The following is a 26985-nucleotide window of genomic DNA, read 5'->3' on the forward strand; positions in this document are numbered from 1 at the left end:
GGTTCTGTGTAATGGAAGGTTAAACATATTCTTGAAACAACAAAAACACCCTTCAAAATGATCTATTTTTCTAGGGCAATACAAAAGGGGTTTGCCCATTTTTGTTTTGATTGCTTCAGCTTTAAACAGCAATGGTAATTTCAGTACACGGGCACTTTAGTACCTTGCATGAAAGCAAGACATCAATTGTTGAGATGTAATCAGAAAGTACATTGCCTTATGTTTTATTTCCTTTAATCATTCTTCTTTGATGGAGTGCTGGGCTTTCTAATAGAAAAGGGGAGTTTTCGAATTGCAGGCTTAGAAGAATGGTTTAGAATAGCCATCTTTAGTTTTTAAATTGCCAGGAGTCTGGTAATAACATGTCATTTTGAAAGTAATTGTTAACTATTCCATTATATTGATATAAAAAATGGAGATCTACCTGTGAAAATAGATGTTAATAACAAATCTAGTATATTCAAGCCTGTAATTGGAAATATTTTCGAATGATATACTCTATAGTGCATTGCTGAAATACTGACATGCTAAACAGTTGGTTCCCTCATTTATTAGAGAGCATGTTATAGTCTTATTGATAGGACATATTCAGTTAGCAATCATCAAGAAATTTCTTTCTGATGTACAACTGCCACTCAAGTTTTCATTCACTTCCTCCCAATTCATTTAAGTCACCATATTGATCTTACTGCAATTAAGTGTTCAAGGAGATTAAATTTGGTCCTATTAATTTTACTCAATTAATTGTTCTCAATCTTAAGAAATATTTTATGTCTTAATAATTAGTGAATTTAATAAGAAGTGATGCTTAAGTTGTCTCATAATTCTACAATGAATGATTGAATGTTGGAGAAGTAGCCAGAAGTTATCTTGAGATGAAAAGTGAAAAAAAATAACTTAGATTTGAAATCCAAATGTTATATGATGTATGCTATTTCCATGTCTTGGGATTCCCCTTCTAAGAAATATATATGTTCAGGGTTGTGATGTTATATAGGCTTTACTTTCTTGTTTATTTATTTTTCAACAATTTTCCTATTTAAGAGTGATCAGTAGTTTCTGTTGTAGAATTGTGGGCTCAAGAGTTGGAAGAAAACTGAGAATTTGTTTTCTCAGAAATGTTTAGGAAGAATAACAGGCAGTATAAAGAGACAAGAGGGGTCATGATGAAAAGAGGATATGATGTAACTGTATTCATGCATTTGCTATCAGTTATTTCAGTCTGACACATTGGAATGCTTTCTCACAACATGGACATTTTTACCTGCTCTCACTCATTCTGGGCGGATAAGCTATTTCCCCCAGCAGTACTTGTTCTTGTATTTTGTGCCCAGGATCAGCAGGTTTGCAAAGTCATTGGGATTTAGACAAGGAAATTACAAGGGACTCAAAGCTAATTTTCAACATTTACTGAGCACATCTTATGTCTTGGCCACAGGGATTGGCACTAAAATGCAGAAGAGAGTAAGAGGGTCTGCCTTCAAGGAGCTCATGTTCTTCTTCTTCTTCTAGCGTTTGCCCTTCTTCCATAGCCAGTCAACAGCGTCAGGTAGAGCCTGATGTAAAGTTTCGAGACCTCCTTTGAATCTGGAGAGGTGGCAGTCATTGACTATGTGGGTCATAGTCTGTCTGTAGCTCATGTTCTAATGAGGAAGGAAGAGGAGTAATGGAAAATGTAGTAAGTGATATAGTAGAGCTATGGGGAGCAACCTATGGACAGAGAGAAGAGAATTAATTCTGTCTGTAAAGAGCATCAAGGAATAATTGAGCTAAGCTCAAAGAATAGGCAAGAGCACCCCAAGCAGAAAATATTTGGAGGCCATTCAGGAAATTTGTGTTAAATTTGAGAGGAATGGAAGTATGTGAAATTGGTTCGACATTTTTAGGAGCTATACTAGATGAAAGCTTATTAATTAATTCAACTTAGAGAATAAGACGAAAAAATAGTCACTGTAACACCCATAATTCCAATGTGGGTAATGTCAAATTGCAAAAGAAACACCCCATCCCTTTCTGGGTTCTTCAGAGGCTAAACAAATAATCTAATAAAGGTCAAACATGTAAATGAAAGTTAATTGATTGCAAGAGGTGTATAAATAATATGTATATCTACTGTGCATGAGCGGTAGATTCAGAAAAACTGAATGTCCTACCCACATACCTGCAGAAGCCATCTGTAAGGAGCTTAGTCAAGCCAGAGAAAGCACTGGTAAGGGGAACTGGAAGGTCAGTTAGGGGAGTTATTAGGGAGGACACGGTAAATAAAGGCATACAGATTTAAGTTCTGCTTCCTCCAGGAAAAAAAGGTAAGGATATTAAGTATTTTAAGGAGATGCCCTGAAGGGAGAGGTGTACATGTAAATATCTTCCACAAAAGGCAACCTCCATCAAGTGTTTTGGAGCCTCTCTATGCAATTAACCTTTTGCCAAAGACATATTTGGGGAAGATAGATTTTTATTCCCATACAGTAATTTCCCCAGTGGTAACACTAGCACAGGCAGAGAAGCACAGATTGGTAGAGGATGCAAAGTAATAATGAGTTAGTTTAAAACTTGCTAGGTTTGAGGTACCTGTAGAATGTCCAAGTAAATGGATCCAGGAGCAAATTGCCTATCCGGTAAGCACTCTGGATAGGAGAAAGTTTCAGAACAGAGATAGGATTTAAGGGTTTAAGGATGGATGAGATTTCCCAAAGAGAGTGACTGTACATTTTTTTCCAGCATTTTCATAAGTCAGTATTTCTATTTTCTGCAATGATGATAGTAAGATATGGTTCATAAGAGTGGAAAATTTAAGTACTTTTTATCTTTGATATGCATCCTAACAATATGATTTCTTTCCTTTCCATAGAAGTAGATTACCTCCCAAATGTGTTTTCCTAAAGTTAATATTAAAAAAGGCTGATATTCCCATTTCAGGAACCAGCTGGATAGTAGTGAAAATTTAAGTCAAACAGTTGTGTAGCAGGAATTAGAATAAAACCAACCAGAGGTATCTTCGAAGTAACTGAGATACCTTCCATGTACAAGGCCCAGGGTGCAGTCCCCAGCACAACATGGGAGCACCATGGATAGCACCAATGATGAAAATGGGTGGAACTCTATGGATGGTAGAATGATACTTTTGATGTCTCTCCTCTATTTATATTTACAAAATATAGGTGGAAATGGAAAAGTACCAGCAAAATAGTTCACCTGGATAGTATATTTGCTTTTTCATTTGTGCAAACCAGGTATGAGCTCATGCCCCACCACACTGGGGGAAACACTGGTTCTGTGGTGTATTCCTATCTATCTATCATCAATCTGTCTGTCTGTCTGTCTGTCTGTCTGTCTGTCTGTCTGTCTGTCTTAAAACATTGAGAATAAGGCCAGGTAGTGGCACACTGGGTTAAACTCACATAGTACGAAGCTCAATGACCCACAAGGGTCCCGCTTCAACCCCCCCCTCATTCCCTACCGTCAGGGGGTCACTTCACAAGTGGTGAAGCAGGTCTTCAGGTGTCTATATTTCTCTCTCCTTACCTTCCCCTCAATTTCTTTCTGTCCTATCCATAAAATGGGGCAAAAAAAGGCCACCGGGAGCAGTGGATTCATAGTGCCAGGACCAAGCCCAAGTAGTAACCCTGGAAGAAAAAAAAATATTGAGAGAGATGGCAACAGAAAAAATTGGGCCAGAGAGACAGTATATCTCAAAAACGAGGCTTTGAATTCTTTCCTTGGCACCATATTAAAATAAAAAATAATAACCAACTAAAGACAAGTTAGTTACAGGTGATTCACAAAGCTGATCATTAAATATAATCACCATGTGTGGAAGTGTACCCCTCTTATCCTACAGCCTCCTCGATCATTATTAAGTCAATAAATAGTAATAATAATAAAATTAGTCATCAAATACTTTACTGAAACATTTCCAACAAACACTGATAAGCTAGGGGAACTTTCTCCATTTCACAGACAGACAACTTGGATCAAAGTGTTATACTATGATTACTTACAGTTATGCAATTAAATCCAAGGGTGATGGGTTTCAAAGCTCCTTACTGCTTTGTACAATAAGAAGTAAATTAAAATGTTTCTGATAATGATCCATACTCCCTGAGAGATAAAGTATAAGAAAGTTTCCAATGATCAGGAACAACACAGTAGACCCCTTTGTGGGCCCCCATAGGATCTTGCCCTCAACTTCGATCAACAATGGTAGAGAATGTTCCATCCTCCAAAGGGAGAATGGACAACATACTCTATGCTCCACCTGAGGAAGATGGGTCCTGATATTGGGGCAGCTTGAAACATTCCTACTTATGACCACAGAATGTAAGCTCAGATCTACAGGGATACAGAGGTCACATAGGCTCTTAAGCTAAGTATGGGCCCCAGGTCAGATCAAAGCAATCAGGTTTATAGTCAACAACATTTATACAACTTTCCCATATTTGTGAGCTACTCTCTTCCCTGATCCAGCTTTCCGGTCCTTTTGCCAGCCATAACACCATCTTTCCAGACAATAACTTGGATCCACCTGCATATCAGACTTCAGGCTCAGGGAAAAAAAACTAGTATAGCCACAGGCCCTTTGAAATAGAACTAAAATAGGCCTGCTAGCTATTTATAAAACGGAGACCCCCACCCCAACTCTTCATCTGCACTATTCCAGCCTTTAGGTTAATGATTAGTCAATAACTTGTGTGGCTTTATATGTTAACTCTCTTTTCAGCCACCAGATTCCAGGTGCTACCATGATACCAACCAGACTTCCCTGGACAGATAACCCTGGCAATATGTCCTTGAGCCCCACTTCCCCAGAGCCCCGCCCTACTCGGGAAAGAGAGAGACAGGCTGGAAGTATGAATCAACCTGTCAACGCCCATGTTCAGTGAGGAAGCAATTACAGAAGCCAGACCTTCCTCCTTCTGCATCCCATAATGACCCTGGGTCCATACTCCCAGAAAGATAAAGAATAGGAAAGCTATCAGGGGAGGGGATGGGATACAGAGTTCTGATGGTGGGAATTCTGTGGAGTTCTACCCCTCTTATCCTATGGTTTTGTCAATGTTTCCTTTCTATAAATGAAAAAAGAAAGCTTCCAATGAAGGGGGTGGAATACAGAACTCTGGTGGTGGGAATTATGTGGAATTGAACCTCTCTTATCCTATGGTCTTGTTGATATTTTTATTTTAGAAATAATTTTTTTAAAAAAATAAGAAAAAGATGTTTCTGAAAACATATATTGACAATTACTATTTTTTTCTCTCCCTTTTTCTTGGATCTAGGAATTATACATAAAGGGAATGGAGAAAACATGTTCATTTCCCAACAACCCCCAGTTATATCAACAATAATGGGTAATGGACACCAAAGGAGTGTAGCCTGCACCAACTGCAATGGCCCAGCCCACAACAACAAACTCTTCGCTCCTGTTGCCTTAGCTTCTGGCCCTGATGGTAGTGTGTATGTTGGTGACTTCAATTTTGTAAGGCGAATATTTCCCTCGGGAAACTCCGTTAGTATCTTGGAATTAAGGTAAGTCTCCTCTAATCTCTGCTTGTTTAGTGCATAAAGAAACAGCAAGAATAAGATAACATGAAGAAACAAGACATTGCTAGAAGTAATACAAAATGCAGTGGCACATATTGTAGCACTGAGCTAAAGTGCAGGAATAGGGACAAATGACAGAGGGAAGCATGCCAAAAAGTCCACTCCTACTTAGAGGAACCTTTGAGTATTGATTTAGAGAGCCAATATGTGTTGACATCCCAGAATTGGTGGTCTTCTCTGTGTACAGTGTTTTTACTGGCATGGAACTCAATACGACAAAGTACTCAGGTAAGTCACATGACCCCAGTTATTTGCTAAGAAGGCTGATCAAAAATACCTGTTCAAGCAAGTATCACTACTATCTGATCTGAAAAGGATACACTCTTTAAGTTCTCCAGGTCCAATCTTTGGAAGTGGCCACTTCATGAAAAAGAAGTCTATTGTGATATGGCATGAGAATGAGGGAAGAACTATTCAATAGTGCTTTACCCTAAAATTCTCTAACCTGGGACTGGGGAAATGGCATAATGGTTTTGCAAAACGCTTTTGTGACTGAGGCTCTGAGGTTCCATGTTCAATCCCCAGCACCACAATAAACCTAAGCACTGTGACCCTTCTCTTCTCTCTCTCTCTCTCTCTCTCTCTCTCTCTCTCTCTCTCTCTCTCTCCCCCTCCCTCCCTCTCCCTCCCTCTCCCTCTCCTTCTCCCTTCCCTCTCCCTCTCTCCCTCTCCCTCTCCCTTCCCTTTCTCCCTCTCTCTCCCCCTCTCTCCCTCTCTCCAGCTCTCCCCCTCCCTTCCCTTCTCTCTCTCTACCCCTCTATCCCTTTCTCCTTCTATCTCTTGTATTAAAAATAGTAAAGAATTTAAAGAAAGATTCTATCCTGTTGGGAAAAAATAATTAATATATTTATCTTTAGACTTTCTCACCCTATCCTAGGAAATTTATTGAGAGTATAAATTATTTTAACGCCTTTTGAAAAGAATTCATACCTTCTGGTATTCTTTATTCTGAAGTTTAAAAAAAAGACTACAACTAATGGGAATGATTTCATTAGTTTTTATTCCAGTGGAGCTGGTGTCTTGAATATGTATAATCCCCACTCCTGAGCTGACAATTTTTTAAACTTTTACTTTAGAGATAGAGAGAAACAGACAAATAGTGAGAGATACCACAACACTTCTACACCATCTTTGGAACTTCCCCAGGGTGCCAAGGTGTTCTAATGTGGTGTCAGGGTTTGAACCCAGGGTCTCCTCCATGATAAGGTATGTACTCGTACTGGGAGGACTATTTCTAAGTCTGCTTTTATCAGCATTATTTCTCCCTTTGTAAGGTCATAAGACAGAAATATATACCCTCTGGGATTCTAGAAAAGGAAAATATACTCTACCATTTCAGTAGAGTTAGACAGAACTGCTTACGCCCCCTCTGGGTAAATTTGGAAAGCCTTTATTCTAATTGGTTATCACAGATTTGTCCCTGACACTTGCCTTTGGAAAATTAAGCTGAAGTTTTCTCTGTGTTCCAGAAGATTTTGATACAATTTAATGAATTATCTGTAGAGCAATTGATGCCTCAAACATCACCTTATTGACTTGAATAACAGTGGGCAAAGCTAAAAACTGGCACGATGGGAAGATAGCTCCGCATATAGTGTAGGATTTGCATGTTTGAGGCACCAGGCTAGATCCCCCAGCACTACTATATGCCAGAACTGAATAGTGCTCTAGTTCCTCTCTCTCCCACTCAGTTATTCATAAGATAAATAATGGCGACTAGGAGAATAAAAACAGTAATGCAGGGGACCAGGTGGTAGCAGATTTGGTTGAGTGCACACATTATAGTACACAAGGACCCTGGTTCAAGCCCCTGGTCCCACCTGCTGCAGGGAGGCTTTACAAGCAGTGAAACGATGTTACGGGCATCTCTCTGTCTCTCTCTCCTTCTTTATATCCTCCTTCCCTCTCAGTTTTTCTCTGTTTCTACCCCAAATAAACAAATAAATAAATTATAAAAAATAAACATTGATGTGTACAGAACACCATAAAGGCCAATCAAAATACATGAAAAGTAGGGCTGTTTTAATGTAACAATTATATTCACAAAGTCATGGAGATTTGGATATATAAGGGTGGCCCATGAAATTTTTTCAGATTCATGTGCTTGCTTTTGTAATCCATATCTCTTTTCTCAGGCTATATTAATCCTTCACACCTAGCTTGGGAAATACTCTATCCCCAAGACCCATCCATTTTTCACATTAATTCACTGCAGTTTTAATGTATTTCTTAATTATAATTGCAAATGCTGCCATAGAGAAAAAAAGAGCTGTTACATTCTTTGGCTAATAAAAAACAAAAGACTTGAAAATTTAGATTTTATAAATTTGAATCCTAGAGCCTAGATGAAGCCTATGGAAAGCCTAGAGAAGTGCTAATTCAAGCACCCTGCCCTTATCAAGTGCAGGTGTCTGTGCATCTCAGGATGCCACACCTCCAGGGCACTTGTCATTTCTTACAGTCTATCTTTTTGGGCAGTGAATTACTGGAGAGTCAATGAGAAATGCCAAGATTATTCTGCATCTGAACATGGAAATTACTTGTACAGCATTTTGCATTGTGCATTTTGCATCGTTTCAAAACACTAGGGATGGTTGACCTACATGATGCCAAACATGGATGGAAGAACTGAACTACTCATACACCATTTGAATATTACTTATTATTCAGATATTGACTGTTTGGTAGAGAGATCTTGGCTTTCTGTGCCTATATAGTATCCCCTGCACAGTTAGTTCCTGAAAGATTTTTTTTGAAAGCAAGCATAGGACTAACTATAGAAACAAAAAAATAGTAGTAATATTAGTAGCAGAAAAACTCAGTCAAGTTTAGTCCTTTCCTTTAAAATTTAAATGCAAGTTTACCTAAAAGGCAAAGCAATTGCCATTCATTAATAAAATTCTTCATTGCAAGCATCCGTTAATTCTCCAGCATGAGGTCCCGAGTTCAGTCCCCTGTCTGGTCCTTTATCTCTCTCAGCCTATCTTTATCATGAATAAATAAACAAATAAATTCTTTTAAACAATCCACACGTTTATATTTTAGTCCAGAGTACCTCATGACCCTCAAAGTATTGCCACTTCTTAATAAAATAGAATAACTTGGATCCTAAATGTAAAGTAATTATAAAGAAATTATAATTTCTCTCACAGTGTGAAATTATAATTTCTCTCACAGTGTGAAATTTTGTACAGTGTCTTTATTTATTCTTACTCTATGACACTGCTTTTTCTCAATTAGAACTATTTAAATTACATAGGTGTGCACACACCTTAAATTCATACATTAACTCACTCTAACTTTATTCTCCTAAATGCTTTCCTGAACTGACATCTTTCAGAGCAATTATTGTCATTATTATAAGTGATTTCACAGTGGATTTATAGTGGTGGGGCTTCACACCCATATGTGTGCCTAAGTCATTGTACCCACAAGCGAAGTCATCTGATAACCACCATAGTACTCACAAAGTCAGAGTTTGGTTACTTTTTTTTGCAAGTTCCTTTGCTTTAGTTATCTGTATCCTGCATATGAGCAAAAACATCTGGTAGTTGTCTTTCACCTCTTTACTTAGTAAACTTACCATAATCACCCCAATTTGTACTCATTTTGTCCTGAAGGATACAATGTCAATCTTCTTAACTGTAAAGTAATATTCCATTTACTACACATCCTGTAGCTTCTTTAATCAGTCATTCATCAATGGGCATTTAGCTTATTCCCATACTTTGACCACTGTGAATAGTTTATCTATGATCATATCCTTTCTAATGAGCATTTTTCCAGAGTAATTATTTTACACATTTAAAAAAATTCACAGCTTCCCCAATCCAACCTGAAAAGACCTGTCAGCTTGTGCTAGAAACTAATGTTCAGAATTAGGGGTTCTCATTCAGCTGCCTGTTGATAGCCAGTTATCAACAAGTAGAAAACCCAGCATTGGTAGAGTCAGGGGGACAGTAAAATGGTAATGCACCAAACTTTCATGCCTGAAACTCAGAGGTCCAAGGTTCAATCCCTAGCATCCCCATAAATCAGAGCTGACCAGTGCTCTAGCATATCTCTCTCTCTCTCTCTCTCTCTCTCTCTCTCTCTCTCTCTCTCTCTCTCCTCTTTCTCTCTCTCTCTCTAAAATAAATAAATATTTTAATTAAAAAATAATAGGCCCACCTCTTTGGGAATCTATTGGAAGTATGGACCCTCTCTCTCCCCAGGAAAAATAAACACATTTGCAGAAAACTATGTGTGCTTTCAAGGCTTATATCTTTCCCCTCCCTACTCACATCCTCTGCCCCTCCCCCTAGTAACCTAGGCCTACAGAGTTATCATTAAGAATTCTTGCATTAGGTTCAAAGAAAAAAATTTTTCTCCTTTATTCTAATACTCCTATAATTACCACCAGAAAAATAAGGTGACAGACTATAAATCACTTCTACCTAATTAACAGAAAACTCCCTATTTGACTGTATATCAAGCCTGTTTATATCAGCAAACATCTTCTGTTATACTTGCTTAGAAACTAATACCCTTCTTATTTTATTCACATTTTATTTTTTGTTATTAATTTATTTATAAAATAAAAAATATCAAGAAGACCATAGGATAAGAGGGGTACAATTCCACACAATTCCTACCACCAGAATTCCATATCCCACCCCCTCCCTTGAAATCTTTCCTATTTTTTATGCCTCTGGGAGCACGGACCCAGGGTCATTATGGGGTGCAGAAGGTGGAAGGTCTGGCTTCTGTAATTGCTTCTCTGCTGAACATGGGGCAGAGCTCTGGGGAAGCAGGGCTCCAGTACACATTGGTGAGGTTGTCTGTCCGGGAAAGTCAGGTTGGCATGTTAGCATCTGAAACTTGGTGGATGAAAAGCATTAAGATATAAAGCAAAACAAATTGTTTAATAGTCAGAAACCTAAAGGCATGTGTGCTCTACTGGGCGCACCACCATCTAGCCCCAATAATACATTTTAGTTATTTAAGTATATAGAACATGTTAAAGAGTTTACTGCAGTATTAATCTGTATATCCACATTTTTGTGTGTCCTTCCCTTGGGATATTGTGGCAAAAGAAAGGCATTTTTTAATATTGTGCATTTAAGCCTAAGGGAGACTCAAAATTATAGTCTCTGAAGAATTTACAAATATATTTCTTCATATGTCTGTGGGTATGTTTCTCATGTTAAAAACTGTAAACACATAAACATATTTCAGTAACACAAAAGGGGCAGCATTGACTTGTGAGTTTGGCATTAGAAGAATTTGTGGGTGTGTTTGAAGCAACATAGTATTATCTACTGTAGTCCTGACATCCATCTCCACTTTGTTTTTTCCCTTCGAATAACTGAAACCTAAATGTCTCTCAAGATGAGCCACTCTATGCTTGGAGGGTCCTGTGGAAAATTCTTCCTTACATTGAACATAATATCTGATTTCGTAAAACATTCACTGATCAGTAGCAAGTATGGGCATCAGAAGTTTTATTCTTTTATATGACACATTTTCCCAAGTGTGAAGACAGGTACCTTGGGTTCCTGAGCTTCCTCTTCTCCAGTCCAAGCATTCCCCAAGTCCTTCAACTACTTCATATCAATTATGATTTTATCTCTTTTCCCACTGATTATGGCCTCAGGGGTACTTTTCAGTTTTCTAAAATTAACAGGGATAATTATGTAAGTAAAAAAAATGGGCACTGTGTTATGTGCTTAATAAGAATTCAAATATGTAATATCCCCCTTTCTCCCCTCTCATATTCTAATTTCACAATTCTATTAGAAAACCTTTTAAGCATGACTGTAAATGATTTATTCCATATAAAAGTCTCATGCTGTTATTATTCAAGATTCTGTTATTCTCCAGATATTTATTTTGCCCTTCCCTCTAAAATGAAAGAAAATAAGAGCCTGGTAAATTCTTCTTGGTACCTTGAGTAATTTGGACTTGACAAATGTCAATGTGACATGACAATTTCTCTTGAGATTTTACTATTTCTTTTTCAGACACTGTTTAATATTTCCCATATTGTTCTCAGGACTCAACTCTTGTCATTGACTGGAGATTGAGTAATACTACAATTACATTCATTTAAGGCCAGTTAGCTTGGTGAGGAACAGTGGAACTGTAGAGAGCTCTACTGAAGGACAAATGAAAACAGGGCTTTGAGAGCTCTGAAAATATCTGAGAAATGGCCAAGAACCATTTTCTTGTCAGCAGCACTAGTATTACAGAGACATATTGAAAGTACAGGAGAAATAGTTACTCCCTCAGTTTGACTCCATGTATTCAGTAGCATTTAAAGACTCCCTCAACTCCTCAACTTACTAACCTTTCATGGTACTCCCAAATTTCCACTCTAAAAGATTTGTTCCCTTGAGTTAAAAAAAAAAGTGTAGTTCTAAGAAGTCTCCGGCATAAGAATTTTTGTAAGAAGGACTATCAAGCTAAAGACCATCCAGTAGTTCCTGAGTTGGACCCACTGATCAGATTGACTTTCAAAAGGAATTACTACATAAAAGCAGGGTCCTAGAACACAATACAGGTAAGTTGTGATGAGGACAGAGAAAATTCTTAGGAGAGAGTTAGTGGAGTTGGAAATTCTCATAAGTCAACGAATGGCAGAAGTAGGTACTGCGTCTTCAGAGGAAGAATACTATAGAAAGATAAGCATAAATAAAAAGTCCCTTGTTTGGCATCATAAGCATTTATAAACATGGAGAGGTAGAGAATATTATGAGCATGCAAAGTGATACAGTCAGTAGGTAGTCTAGGTCAAGTTTTTTTAACACCATGTCACTAAAAAATAACCCCAGAGTTGGTAAAACTCCGCTTCTTCATCCCCCACCTCACAAAAATATTAAAGATACAGCTTAACCTTACACTGAGTGAAAAAGTCAGACAGAAAAAGAAGTATAGTATGATTCTATTTTTCTGAACTATCCAAAATTCACTGAACCAGAAAGAATATTGGTTTTAAGGAAGTGAAGTAGAAGGGAAGTGGAGAGTGATTGCTAATGGGTACTGGGTTTCTTCAACAGATGATGAAAAGTCTGTGACTGAATGATAGTAATGATTGCCCAAATTTATGACTGTTCTAGAAAGTGCTGAACTATACTTTTTAGAAGGGTGAATTTTATGCTATGTGAATTATATCTCAATAAAATATTTTAATTATAAAAAGAGCAGATGACCCTTTTAATCATGTAAATGATGAAAAAAATCAAAGTCCAACTTTGAGACCCTACCATCAGCATTTCTCATTCTGAAAAGATTTATAATTCCACTCATTTCTCCTAACTCTTCAAGTCAGTCAGTTGCCAGATGGTGATGCCCACTGATGAGTCCAGACACTTGTGAAGGTCTCACACCCTGGTATCTCAGCATGTAGTCACTTGCTAGCTAGACAGCAGGCTGATTTTGGTGATAACTCAATCCTAAAACCTTAACTAAAAGTATTTCTGAGACAGAACAAGGTCACGCACTGGAAATAAATTCCATAGTTTTCACTTCATTCCTCTGTGATGTTAATGAGAGAAGCTGCATAATATAGGACATCTTTCCAAATTCACAGTGACATTATTGGAAGAATCAGAAGCAACAGCAAAAAAGTCAAACCATTCTTTTTGCCCACTCTGTGCCATCCACTAATAATTTCAAAGCCCTTTGTCGTCGCACAAATGGTTCTGTTTCATAAGAAGCTGTTAATACTTTTCACAAGTAAACTCCCTTTAAGCATATCAGCCATGCAACAGAGATTAGAGCCAGTCTTGTGAACACTCACTCTGTAATTCAGAAGTCACAAAGATATGCTAGTGGCTAAAGACAGAGAAACTCAGAGGTTCAAATGCCCTAAGCCAGGTTACTAATCAGAGAACCCATTCTTTCCTTTTGACCTTCTGTGTCAACCCATAGGATAACTATCCATTGAGGCAGTCAAGAAAACAAGAGTGAGTAGCCTCTGACCTATGACCTACCTAGTAAAATCCTGGAAAGAGTCTCTAAAAAGATTGGAACTAGTACCAACTGATAGCCTCAAATGAAATCATTTTGTATCTTTTCTTCTTTCCTGACATTCCAAAGAATAAAAACACATTGTAGTTTTGATTAAAAGGTTTGTTATCTTCGTGTTTTTCAAAATGACAAAAGGGTCAGATTTAAAAGGATTTGGAAATTAAAATGACTGCATTTCACAGTTGATTGTAGCCTTTTAATTCTGAGCAGTCTTGACCCAACGTCAGATTTGTCCACAGACTTTGCCCTCTGTGTGAAAAGCTTCATAGTAGGTTCCAGAATGAAATACCCCAGCAACACTCTGTGCCAAGAGTCTTAGATTAGGCTCAGCCCCAGTGTTCTGCTTGACCTGACACTTCATTTCTCCCACCCTGTTGTCCCTTTGGAATGTGGATAGCTCAAGACACAGGACCCCTAGTAGTTGATGGATACATTTTTATTGAAACTATTTTAATGTGGCAGTGTTGATGCCAGGGACGTTCTGTCATGGTCTAAGAAGAAACTCTTCCAGCTTTCTATTCTTCAGTTGTTTAATATTCTAAGTGAAGTGTTCAAGAGATAGCTATCTACCTCTGAGATCATGTGAAGTTAGTCTTAAGGGTTGAATTTGGGATATATATTCCAAATAAGACATGCAAATAAAATAATGCTTTTGCATTTTGACTAGGGAACATTCAAAATAGAGTAAAGAATGGTCAGGTCCTGCACAGTGGCTACTGCTTCAAACCCTAACTTACTGGTTCTCAAGTTGTATTATGCATCTTAAACTTCAGCTGATTTTGTTTTAAAACTGCAGTGCCCCCAACTTATCACACCTTGAGATTTTAATTTAGTATGGCTATGTGTAGGCCCAGGAAGTTATACACATAGCAAGAACTTGTGTGCTTCTGATGAAATGGTCTAAAGAGAACCTTTTGAAAAACCTGACTTACAGTTTTGCATACCTACCAAGAAGAATTTTCAATCACCTTGACCCCATTATAGGAAAAGAATCCAAGAGGAACTGGATCTATTTGGGCTTGCACATCTGAGTAAATGTTTTCTGTGGCGTGTCTACAATAACCATTAGCTGAGCTATGAAATGGTGTGTCTGATTAGATTTGTCTTGTTGAATGATACTGATGCCTCTTTGTTTACTTTTACTTGCCACTCGTGGATACCTTGTGCACTTTAGAAACAGAGATACCAGACATAGGTAAGCAAATAACGTGACCAACTGCCTAAAGTCCTTTTTTGTCTAAGAGGTCACTGCCTAATAATGTGCTAGCAGGGAAGCTTTGCTTCTTAAATAAGGTTAAAGGAATTATGTGCATGTGAATTTGAAGTCCATATTCAAGTTAAGTATCTTCTGAATGAAGAAAGTTCCACTAAGTGGGGAATTTGATGGAGGATCAAACTATACCCAAAAGAAAACAAGGTAAGTGAAAGTTGAAGTTCAGTATTTCGTAGAGAAGCAAGGTTCTACGTCTCATTATGTTTTCCTCAGACTATACATCAAATTACACTGTAAAGCTAGCTAAATTTGATATTTTCTAGTTGTAGGTAGAAAGAGGTAATTTCACAATCTTCCTAGATTTAGAAATATAGTTGATTAGTGTGTTAATAGACAGCAAAAAAAGAAAGAAAAAAAAGAGACAGCGACCATGGTGACCTTTTGTATAAGATTCTCCCTTTTATATAACCTCAAGGTTTCTCCTTCTTGCCACCAAAAAGAAATAGTAGGGAAACTTAAAACTGACCATTTACCAAAAATGGCAGAGAGCTCTGATATTAATCACAATGAGAATTTCTGTTCAATTTGCGTGTGCATTACACTTGTCAAAACTGTTCTAAATTACCTGAAATTGCAAAGGAGAAAATTGAATTTGTTCACTTCCGAATGCCAATTGTCATCAAAATGGCATGGATAGGGTTTTTAATTTGAATTTCGTTTGGGAGATGCCACTTCCTAAATGTCAGCACATAAGATCAGCCTTGCTCCTTTGGCATAACTGATTCTTTAAGCAAATTGAGTTGGTTGTCAAATTGCTTACTGGTAAAGTGTTACACAGTATTAATTATAAGCATTAACTGCCCATTTAACAATCTATGTGATTTTAACTAGCATGAAGGAAATGAGCTTTGCTAAGGTTAAAGATATCACTCAAATGTAAAACTAACCTGAAGGTGACAATAAGTTTAGCACTGAAGTTACAATAGAAATCTTCATATATCTCACACTGTAATATGCAATTAGACATGTGAGATAAGAGCAAATCAGGTAGTAGTCCAGTGACTTTTCTTTCTTAGATAGACATAGAATTTATTCACAAAGTAAACCAAAAAACAAAACAAAAACACCATCTCCAAAGAGCTAACATGCAATTGGGAAATGACAAGAAAAGGCAGCAAATTGTTTATCAGCATAGGAACCTTCCTGATTGTTGCCTGTCAATAAAACAAATAATCAGATTTGAATTTGATATATTGGCTATTCCATTTTCTAAAGTCCAGTGCACAAAGTTTGAGAACAGCCTAGCTGAGCAAAACAGAATGTGTTGCTTAGTTAGAAGGCAGGAATGCTAACTGTTTTGTTACCTTCAGAATGAGAGTATTCTAAAATTACTTTGTACACATACCACATATGATCTAATCGAATGATAGACCAAGCACAAAGTTTTAGTGACTCTGGGCAAGCCCTCCCCCATGTATTTGGGTTTCCCCAGCTGAGATTCAAGAAGAATGATAATTCTAACTTCCCTCAGAGCCACATTGGGGATATTCAATAATAAATGAATGTAATGCATTCCAAAGTGCTTTTATGTGAATAACATTTCTCTTGGAAAAATAGCCTATGGACTTTTCTTAAACAAAACAAGATTAATCTGACTCAGTTAAAACTTCTATAAACTGCCTACCAAAGTATTGAAAGTTGTATCAGGGAAAGGGTGTAGACCCTTTTTTATTCTAGAAAGATCTGAGGGCACTGGAGAAATATTATCTTGAAGGCAAAAATTCAACTAAATGAGTAAAAACAATCTACCAAATCCCTATTTAAGCAGTCTTTGCTACAGAGATACCTTATTTGATCTGGCTGCCAAATGAATTCAGGAGTTTGTTGGGGTCCTTTACAGTTTATTTACAGCAGCTGCCATGGTGGTTCCAGGGTTGGAGATGTCCCTGGAATGTACTGGATTCTCTTATTTGATAATGGTAAGTAGAAAAAAATCAAGTCTTCCCACTGGATCTGATTTTTTTCAATTTAAACCAACCAGGAATTTAGAATCAAATCAGTTTTTGCCAGTGGTACTGTCATTAGTGTACACAAATATGCTTGATGAGCAAATGCAAGCCATCCTTTATGGGTATTATAATTATTCTCCTAACCCTCTCCCACCATTTTACTTTGCTAAGTAAAATTCTTCCATGAACTCTTCTGTGTCTTAGTTAATTTAATCTTGTACAATTTAGTTTAATTTAAAATTTATGGTGGCGGTATGGGATGGGGCCCAGGTGGTGGAACACCCTGTTGAGCACACACATCACTATGTAGCAAAGACCCAGGTCCAAGCCCCTAGTCCCCACTTGCAAGGGGGAAACTTTTTATGAGTGTTGAAGAAGGGCTGTGGGTGTCTCTGTTTCTCTCTCCCTCTTTATCTCCCCCTCCTTTCTCAATTTCTCTCTGCCCTATCAAATTTTTTAAAAATGTAATAAATGGCAATCAGGAGTGGAAGATTCATCATGCAGGCACCAAGCCCCGGTGATAAACCTGGTGGAAATAAAATTTTAAAAAATAAATGCTGTACTGGGCATCACCCCTGTCTGACTGCTGGAGGTGAGTTTAGAGAGAATATGGTTCTTATCTGCAAACTGCTCATAGTGGTAGTGGAATAGAGAAAGACGTGGAGAAATAGTATTTATGCCCAGCACCTATATTTTTGTGTCTAATATCATTCTTATTGGAGAGAAATTTCAGCAATAAAGCATCAGACTAGCATACCCAAGGCCCCAAAGTCCTCAGGTTCAGTTCCTAACATAACCATATGCTAGAACTGAGTGGTGCTCTCCTCTCTTTATCTTTGTCTATCTCATTAAAAATACATAAACTTAACACTCTTCTCCTATGAAAGAAACCATAGGTCCTTGGAGAAATGACTTATTCTAGTAGTGGGGTGGGGATTACATGAGATGAGCTTGGAGAATCTTATGGTTCCAAAAAGTAAGAAAGAGGTTTTAAAAAATTAATGGGGGTTGCCACAGGATCATTCTAGCCAATAATAGAAGGGGCTCCCAAGGCCTAAATCTGAAGTAGTTTGAACAATAAGCAAATAAAGTAGCATTGGATTTTTACATCATTTATAATGCAAAAATATCCACAAGACCTTACTGACATAAATAAATGCTTGAGTCCAGTAGATGACAGAGAAGAGATAAAGTGCTTGTTCAGAAAAAATTCCTGGGGCTAGGTGGTGATGCACCTGGTTAAGCACTCAAATCACAGTGCACAAGGACCCAGGTTCAAGCCCTCGGTCTCCACCTGCAGGGGGAAAGCTTCATGAGTGGTGAAGCAGGGCTGCAGGTTTCTTTCTGTGTCTTTCCCTCATTCTCTCCACTTCCCCTCTCAGTTTCTCTGTCTCTGTCCAATAATAAATAAATACAATTATTTTTAAAACAAAAAATTCCCAATAATTGCATACAGATTCCACCTCAAGGAGCTATAATTTAACTCTCGACTCCTTAGTGTTGCCTACACAGAGTGACTTTCTTCAAAACTGTGCACATTGAGTGTGAGAAAAGAGGAGTAACTTTGCAGTGGAAACTCCTATGAATACTACCACACTTGGACAACTAAGGTCACTATCAGAAGTGTTAGTCATGTTGATGTGTCCTTTGGATGTGATTCAGTGGGAAAATCATTTTAGCCCATGGGATCTTCCTCTCAAGAATGTATGACCTCTGTTTAGCTCTGAGAAAAATTGGTGTATTCCAATGGATCAATATCTGAACAATATTTCTCAAAAGTGCCACCGTCACTAAAAACAAAGGAAATCATAAACTATCACATCCCAGAGGAGCCTAAGGAAACATGAAGACAAAATACTATTTGGTATACTTGATGTAATCCTAGAACACAAAAGGGATGGACATTAGATTAAACACTGAAGAAATGGGAATATATGGCATCTGTTTATAAATCCAGATACACTAATAGGTGCTACTAAGTTATAGGTCCCTTCTCTCTGTCACTTTCTTTCCCTCTCCATTTCTCCTGTTTTAGCATCAGGATTTATGATAGCCATAATCTGTTTAGTGATCTGACTCCCCCTCTATATTGTGAGTTTCATGCTTAATATTTGAAGTCACTAATTTGTAAGAGAGTTTTTTATGCAGCTATAGCTTACTGACACAAAGAGTTTTCAGTCTTTTTTATTCTTGTAGTTGCTGGGGCTTCACCACTCTGGGCTGACTTTTTCAGATAGAGAGAGAGAAAGATAGAAAGAGGAGATATATTACAGCACCAGAGCTTTCTCCATTGTGGGGAGCCATGTTCAAACTTGGGGTCATGTGTATTACAACACAGGCACCTTACCAGGTTAGCTATGGTGCTAGCTGGAGAGAACTGGTTATTTATTTATTTTTCTACCTTATAGGGTAGAGAGAAATTGAGAGGGTATGGGGAAATAAGGAGAGAGAAAGAGACACTTACAGCACTGCTTCACCTCTGGTGAAACGTTCCCCTTGCAGATGGGGCCTGGGGGCTTGAACTCTTGTCCTTGTGCATGGTAGCATGTGCACTCAACCAGATATGCCATTGCCAATCCCTGAGAATTATTTTTAAATATGTTTCTTTATTTTTATCTTTACTTATTGGATAGAGACAGCCAGAAATAGAGAGGGTAAGGGAAGATAGGGAGAGAGAGAGATAGTTGCAGCTCTTCTTCACCACTTGCAAATGTTTCCCCCTGCAGGTGGGGAGAGAGGGTACTTGAACCCGGATCCTTATGCATTGCAACGTGTGCTCAACCAGGTGCACCACCACCCTTAAATATGATATTTTACTAAATAGAAGAGTAATGAGGGGAAAATGAAACACTATCTTTAGGCTTAGACAACTGAGTCTAAGGCAGAATGCTGGAAATTGAGAAGGTAACAAATAAAGGAGACAAGTTTGCTCTCATTTTTTTATAATGCATGTACAAAAAACTAATATGATAGAAAAAAACTTATGTGATAGGTGTGAACATAGTATAAGTAGTGATCCAGGTTTAAATAATACTCCTTCCAAGAGATCATGTCTGACTAAGCATGAAAAGATATGTGAGGACTTATTAAGTGGAAAAAAAACATTTGTATGCCTTTTCAAAGAATGATAAAAAGAGTTTGAAATGGGATCCCAGTGACTGTGATGGGGGAGAAATTTTATTTTTCACCAACTCCTCCTCTTGGATTATCAAAAATCTTCCAAGTGGGAGATGATGAGAGATGGAACTGATGGAATGGTTGAAGGAATCGAAGATGGTTCCTGAAGCTAACAGGCATCATTGTATACAGAGAAAACAAAGCAAACAAACAAACAAAAAAAGTTGGGGAGTAAGAATTAGACTTCCAGGTTTGAGGTTAGGATGATGGCAGTGGTATATGAATGTTAGGTTTGAGCAGAATCTCAAAGCCAAAGTTACAACAGCCATTTAAAATGATATTAAAATAAAAATTAATGAGTGAGCTCAGCCTTGTGTGCTAATAAAAATAACACAATAGATCTCATGTGAATATGTAATTGAAGAGTTTCAGGACTGCAAAAATCTAGTCACAGTAATGTTTTTGTCACCTTAAGATGTATGACTGATTGTAATTATTGCTGAAAAAGGTCAAATATAATCAAATCTATTATGTTCTAAAAGGGAAAAAACTGTATTAGATAGATGTAGTGGTCAGATTAAAAGGAGGAAGCTTGGAAAGGAGAGGAACTAAGCAGTAGCCCTCTGCATGTGTCTGTCAGTTTCTAACAGGAAACTAGGATGATGATAATGTCCTCCAAGTGAGGCTCCAATTCCAGAAGGGAAATAGGTTTAGGAGAGAAGGGGAAGGTAGGAAAAGGGAATAATATCTGGTAGGAGTTTGTTGAAGTTGAGGTAACTTAAAGACAACCAGGACGTATTTGAAGAACTGTGTGTGAGAAAAATGAACTCTGAGTGACTTTCTCTCATCTGTCTCCCCCACCAGATACATGGCATTAAGATGTCAGCATCATTACTAGTTAGCAGAACACACTACGTTTTTGTACCCAAAGCCATTACTAGACAAAACAAAGATGTATCTATCTCCTCAGTACATAAGGATGATTGATTATTTCTTTCACCTCAAGAGATTTTTCCATTTGTTTCAACAGGCAGACCCCAGGGGGCTACATACTAAACAAATTGCTTTGAATAACTTTACTTTTCTCTTCCTTAGCACAAGTCCTGCTCACAAATACTACCTGGCTATGGACCCTATGTCCGAATCACTTTATCTGTCAGACACCAATACCCGAAAAGTCTACAAATTAAAATCTCTTGTGGAAACAAAAGACCTGTCCAGGAATTTTGAAGTGGTGGCAGGAACAGGTGATCAGTGTCTTCCCTTTGACCAGAGTCACTGTGGAGATGGAGGTAGAGCATCAGAAGCATCACTGAACAGTCCTCGTGGTAAGAAATAGTATTTTATAATCTAAAGAGTTTACTTCACTTTGCAAAATCCAGACTGTCTCCACATTGGAGTCCATCTGTCTCAGTAATCTGCCTCTGGCAAACATCGTCTATGAAGTCTATCACAGAAGATAGGTATATTCAGGACTAATTCTTAGTCAATATGCGGTTTTTAAGTCTATCTTCACATATCACCCATGCTATCTCCTTAATTATTTAATAATCCTTTCCTATCCTGCTTCAAGATGTTTTTGTGTGTATCTATATGAAGTGATTGTTTTAGTGGATTTTAAGAAATCAGTATATTTTAACAATTACACAAATTAGACGCACTGAAAGTCACCCATAATCTTACTACATATAGAAAACCACTATGCTGAAATCTGTACATTTTATATGCTGATTATATATTTTATTCTCTAATAATGGAATCGTATTATAGAACAAACACTGTTCTATAATCTGATTTCACACTTATGCATTATGAACATCTTTCCATGCCAAAAATATGATGAGGTCAATGTGTTTAATTTCTTAAATGGTCACTTATTATTTCAAAGATTAAGAGGTGTCTCATTAGTCATTTGACATTTGCTATATGAGGATCGAATTTCAGCTACAGTCAGTGTTTGAAGCCTTCCCTTTCTTCAAGGTCTAACCCTACTAGCACGTGATATACTTTGCCTTCTTTTACTTTCCACTTATTTCATGAATGTAAGCGTTTTTTATTAGAACGGTAAGCTATTCAAGATGAGCGACCATGTTCAGCGGAGAAGCAAATACAGAAGCCAGACATTCCGCCTTCTGAACCCCGCAATGACCTTGGATCCATACTCCTAGAGGCTTAAAAAATAAGAAAGCTATCAGGGGGAGGGGATGGGATACAGAGTTCTGGTGGTGGGAATTGTGTGAAGTTGTACCCCTCTTATCCTATGGTTTAGTCAATGTTTCCATTTTTATAAATAAAAAAATAAAAAATAAAAAAGAGAAACATCTTATATTTCATTTAAGTCTCCCCTAGTATGTGCCAGCCATATGTAGACTTATTGGAGGTGCCATATGCACTTACTGGTACTTATTTGGGATAAATTATTTCTCTAAAGGAGTAAGACATACACAAAAACACATGCACACACAGTATATATAATAATGATAAGTGTTTTTGAAGAGTTTTTTCTATCTCTCATTTCTTACACATAGTAGGTCCAAAATAAATATTTGATTAGTATAATGTTTGACTCAGGTGCAACACATAATCAGTTCATCTTTCAAAGAAACACATCAAACTGAGTCCCACCTTTTACACAAATTTAAAACTCTTACAAGTATTATAGCAATTTATGCATAAGAAATAGGAAGGAATCAAGCTTGTATTGTGCCTGAAATTGACATCCTCCTGAGTTTCTACTGGTTTGAAAACCACTCATCTCACCTACCATATTCAACCTGCCACATCGATGATGAATATCTCAGCTTTTCCCAATAAAAGAAATAATTAGTTTGCTGCAGCTTTTTGTGTATATGGCTTGGAAAGAAGCAATAATAGAGTACTGATGAACAAGATTTACATGAACTCTTGAAGCATAAGTAATGAGAGTGCCCAAATTTATATATCTATTACAGCTAATATTAAACTGAGCTTTTCTTCTTGTCACAGCTAGTAGTACATTTTCTTTTGGCTTGATTTGCTCATCTTTCTCTCCAAGAGTGGTCTGTTAAATAATCTGCTATACTTTATTCAACCTAAAGGAGTAAGGAACCCTAGGAACATCTGGGACAAGACTCTGACAGCTGAATGTTTAATCCATTCAAGACAGCTTTCACATAAAATACTGAGACTGATCTTGGCAATATCTGTTCAGATCTAGTAAGTGAAGGAGGAGGAGAAAATATGACTCACACTAAGTATTTCCACATCTTCCTCAACCATGTTAACAGTGTCTAAAGATTCTTTTAGTCTTCTTCAAAGTCACTCAAAGGCAAAACCTGTGTCCAGACACAATTCACTGTGAAAATGCTGATCATAAGGCATAGGTGCTGAACTAGAGCACCTTTTCCCATTCTGAATATACACAACATTCATCCTTGGCAGTGAGTCAGAAGTAAAATTCTCATTATATAGAATGCTGCAGGACAATTTCATAGACTTCTGTAGAAGAAGAAGTCATTTAAACACAGTGTGCAAATTGAGAGGAGACTTCTGCTAATTGCTAATTATGTCTTTGAGGTTCTCCTGCAAGTTCTTTATCTCTCAAGAAAGCCCAATTTGTTTGTTTTTCTACTTTCCAACTGCCATGCACATAAGTTCCTTCTTCCTTCCCCCTTAGAAAACAGGAAGTGTTTAATAGATTTCTTCAAGGAGAAGTTTGATTTTTCTTTCCACCTAGAAACTAATAAAGAAAAGTGGTAGATCAGTATAAAATGGAAATGTACATCTAGGGAGTACCATTTCTAGATTAGTAAAAGACTTTAACAAGCAATATATTGAAATTATAGGCAGATTCTCCAACACATCCTTAAATATGTAAGGTCAGTCAAATAAATCTTAATCTGCAATGCAGCTAATTTATTTTCTGGATATTCTAAAAACAGGATGAAATAAAATTTACTTTTGAGATTATTTGTCCTTAAATCAGATTAAATTATGAAAGGGGATTAAACATCAGTTAGCAAAAGGTAAAAGTTTAGAAGCCTTGTGATTGCTGTTTTTTTATTATCATTAATTTGAAAATAGCAGCAAATTATGGTAAATATCAGGGTATGAAGCCTAGACTTTTTTATTCCATCTCTATAATTCCAATGTTTCTGTGGCTGCTCCTGTATAAGTCTCTGTACCCCACTGTGGTTTGATTTCTCTGAACACTAAAATAGAGTTAATGATGGCACTAGTCAGTTTTGTTACTTTGGGTTTGTCATTTAACCCTGGATCCTGAAATCCTTCAGATGGAAACTGAAGAACTCTAATTAATCTCCTTCCTATGGAGCTCTAGCTTGTTAAAATAATCACAGCAACATCTTACTGAGTGCCGACAGTGTGTTATACACTATCCTAGATATTGTACACAGAGTGTCTCCACAGAGTGTGAAAACACTCCACAGAGTGTTTTCACAGTAGTGAACAAGGTAAAGAGGAGTATCCCCATTGTATATATCAGGAAATAGAGACACAGATAGGTTTCGAAACACTCAAATTCCCAAAGTTTACAGTATCACTGAAATTCAAACCAGATCTGACCAGTTTCAAAAGGCATGTTGAAAAATAAACAAATCATGATGCCTTCACATGCTACACTTCAGCTTTCAGCTGAACTCCATGATCTCTGCTGGCTTCTCTGGGAGGGTAGGAAATATTGGAAAATTCACTGCATTCTAATAATATGTATTAAGTGGAAACAAAATATACTTATCTTAAGATGGCTTCCCTTTATTATTGAAACCATTTCTCCGGTTTTTCCAACCCAGTAATATATTCATAATGTACTAGATTACATGTGTGGAGTCTGTAAGTGTTCAAATAGATCGCCAGGAAAAGTTGTCATATCTCTTTGGACATTTCTACAATTAGGAGCTTTACCAACTCGGATCCAGTCTTTACCTATCCACTGTTGTAATGTTCAGGAAGCTTCCCTCCCCGCAAGTGGGAACTGGGGGCTTGAACCTGGGTCCTTGAGTACTGCAACATTACAAGCTACCAACTAGCCTCTCTGTGTGCTCTTAAAGGTACATAGCCAGTATTATGATGGCTGCTGGCTCAGAGGAACTCCTAGAAAATCCCATCTCAAGGCTAGTTTTGCAAATCACCAATTTTTTAGCAGCAGCCCAGAGGGAAATGACATATGACGTGCCTTCTCATGTGACCAACACAGTACTACCATGGCTCAGTCATCCCTAGAAAATTAATTTTTTTCATATTTTATTTATTTATTTTCTCTTTTGTTGTTCTTGTTGTTTTTCATTGTTGTAGTTATTATTGTTATTGATGTTGTCATTGTTAGATAGGACAGAGAGAAATGGAGAGAGGAGGGGAAGACAGAGAGGGGGAGAGAAAGATAGACACCCAAAGACCTACTTCGCCTGTGAAGCAACCCCCTTGCTGGTGGGGAGTTGGGGGCTCAAACAGGGATCCTTGCCGGTCCTTGCGCTTTGTGCCACGTGCGCTTAGCCTGCTGCGCTACCGCCCAACTCCTGAAAATGAAATCTTAACTAATCAAGCACTTTGGATATGGATCTCAATAAAGAGAAACATTTACCATTTTTCTTATCAATACTTAAGTGTAGTGGGACAATGTAAAAAGTTTAGCAAAGAGGTTTATGGCATTCTAATCCCTAACATTGTATGTGAGTTTGAACTGACTTTGAGAGATGCTTTTATTATTTTTTAAATTTATTTTTTATTTAAGAAAGGATAAATTAACAAAACCATAGGGTAGGAGGGGTACAACTCCACACAATTCCCATCACCCAATCTCCATATCCCATCCCCTCCCCTGATAGCTTTCCCATTCTCTATCCCTCTGGGAGCATGGACCCAGGGTCGTTGTGGGTTGCAGAAGGTGGAAGGTGAGAGATGCTTTTAAAACATGCATGTATGATGTAGTTGAAACTTAGGTTTCATTTATTATTTTTACTGCAACTTTCTTTAATTCTATAGAGAACTCAAACTAATGAGTCATGTAATAGATGACCATGTACTTAAGCAGAATGTGAAATGGTCCTAGGTAGGGATATAAAATAAAATTTGTGATGAGCTGACTACATTTATTTTTACATAGAAACAGAGGGTGAAGAAGTGACTGGACAAGATGAAATTAATCAATGGCTTAAGTTGATTCTCTTAGACCTCACCAATGGTTACATCTATTTTTTCTAGTTTCATGTGTGTCTTTAAGCAAACTGACCTTAGAACTCAGCAGGAACTAGGCAATATTCGGCTGAGGATAAACAGCTATGGAAACAATTCATAAAAGTGAAATGATTCCTAAATCTTGACAGTTTGCAAGTATTTTAAGCTATTCATGACACTAATCATACAAGAGTCACTTGAACTTTATTGGCAATTAAGAAAACTAGGTATTATGAAGTCAGACAAAAAAATCTGTTTTGTCACTACCCAGATATATCTGTGATATATCCTGACACTCTACTGACTCCTGTAGCATCTACATGGTATTTTCAAATATTAGATGTGGGAAATGCTAAGTGGAAGACATTCTAAAAATCAGTGACATATTGCTGATGTCACTGGGTCTATGATGGGAAGAATATAATAAGAAAACAGATACAAGGTTGTTCTTTTGGCTCTCCTTGCAATGAAAGAGAGTAAGATTTTCCCAAGTTCCAGTTCAGATCACAGCTTTTGCTGTTGTTTGTCTGAAAATTTATTCATGGCTTAAACTTGATTGATAATCAATGTGAATAGAATGTTATGCAGTAGATGTTTTTTCATTCAAAACCTTGAATATTTCCTACCAGTTTTGGCTAACCTTTACAGTTTTGGTAGAGAAATCAAGTTGACAGTCTTATGAAACTTGCCTTATAGATGATACTTTGCTTTTCTCTAGCTATTTTTAATATTCTCTCCTTACTAGTGGTCTTTGCATTTAATTATTATATGTCTTGGTAAGCTTGCATTTGGATTAAATTTCCTTGGACTTCTTAAAGCTTCCTGAGTTTGAGGGTCTGTTTTCCTAAATTTGGGAAAATTATC

General features: G+C 37.3%; 1 protein-coding gene across 5 annotated transcripts in view; it reads left to right on the forward strand.

The window, feature by feature from the left end:
* TENM1 (teneurin transmembrane protein 1) overlaps nucleotides 1-26985 on the forward strand; it is a 1227224-nt gene that overhangs the window by 1063598 nt on the left and 136641 nt on the right. For 4 of the 5 annotated variants that reach the window (XM_060183574.1, XM_007524285.2, XM_060183576.1 and 1 more), the window contains 3 exons: nucleotides 5277-5526; nucleotides 14786-14806; nucleotides 21046-21278. In XM_060183574.1, the coding sequence (XP_060039557.1) occupies nucleotides 5277-5526; nucleotides 14786-14806; nucleotides 21046-21278 (504 nt within the window). The remainder of the gene's footprint in view (nucleotides 1-5276; nucleotides 5527-14785; nucleotides 14807-21045; nucleotides 21279-26985) is intronic. The other variant, XM_060183578.1, reaches the window with a different exon arrangement.

This window comes from Erinaceus europaeus, chromosome X, assembly GCF_950295315.1.
Source record: "Erinaceus europaeus chromosome X, mEriEur2.1, whole genome shotgun sequence".
In the NCBI taxonomy this organism is placed as follows: domain Eukaryota; kingdom Metazoa; phylum Chordata; class Mammalia; order Eulipotyphla; family Erinaceidae; genus Erinaceus; species Erinaceus europaeus.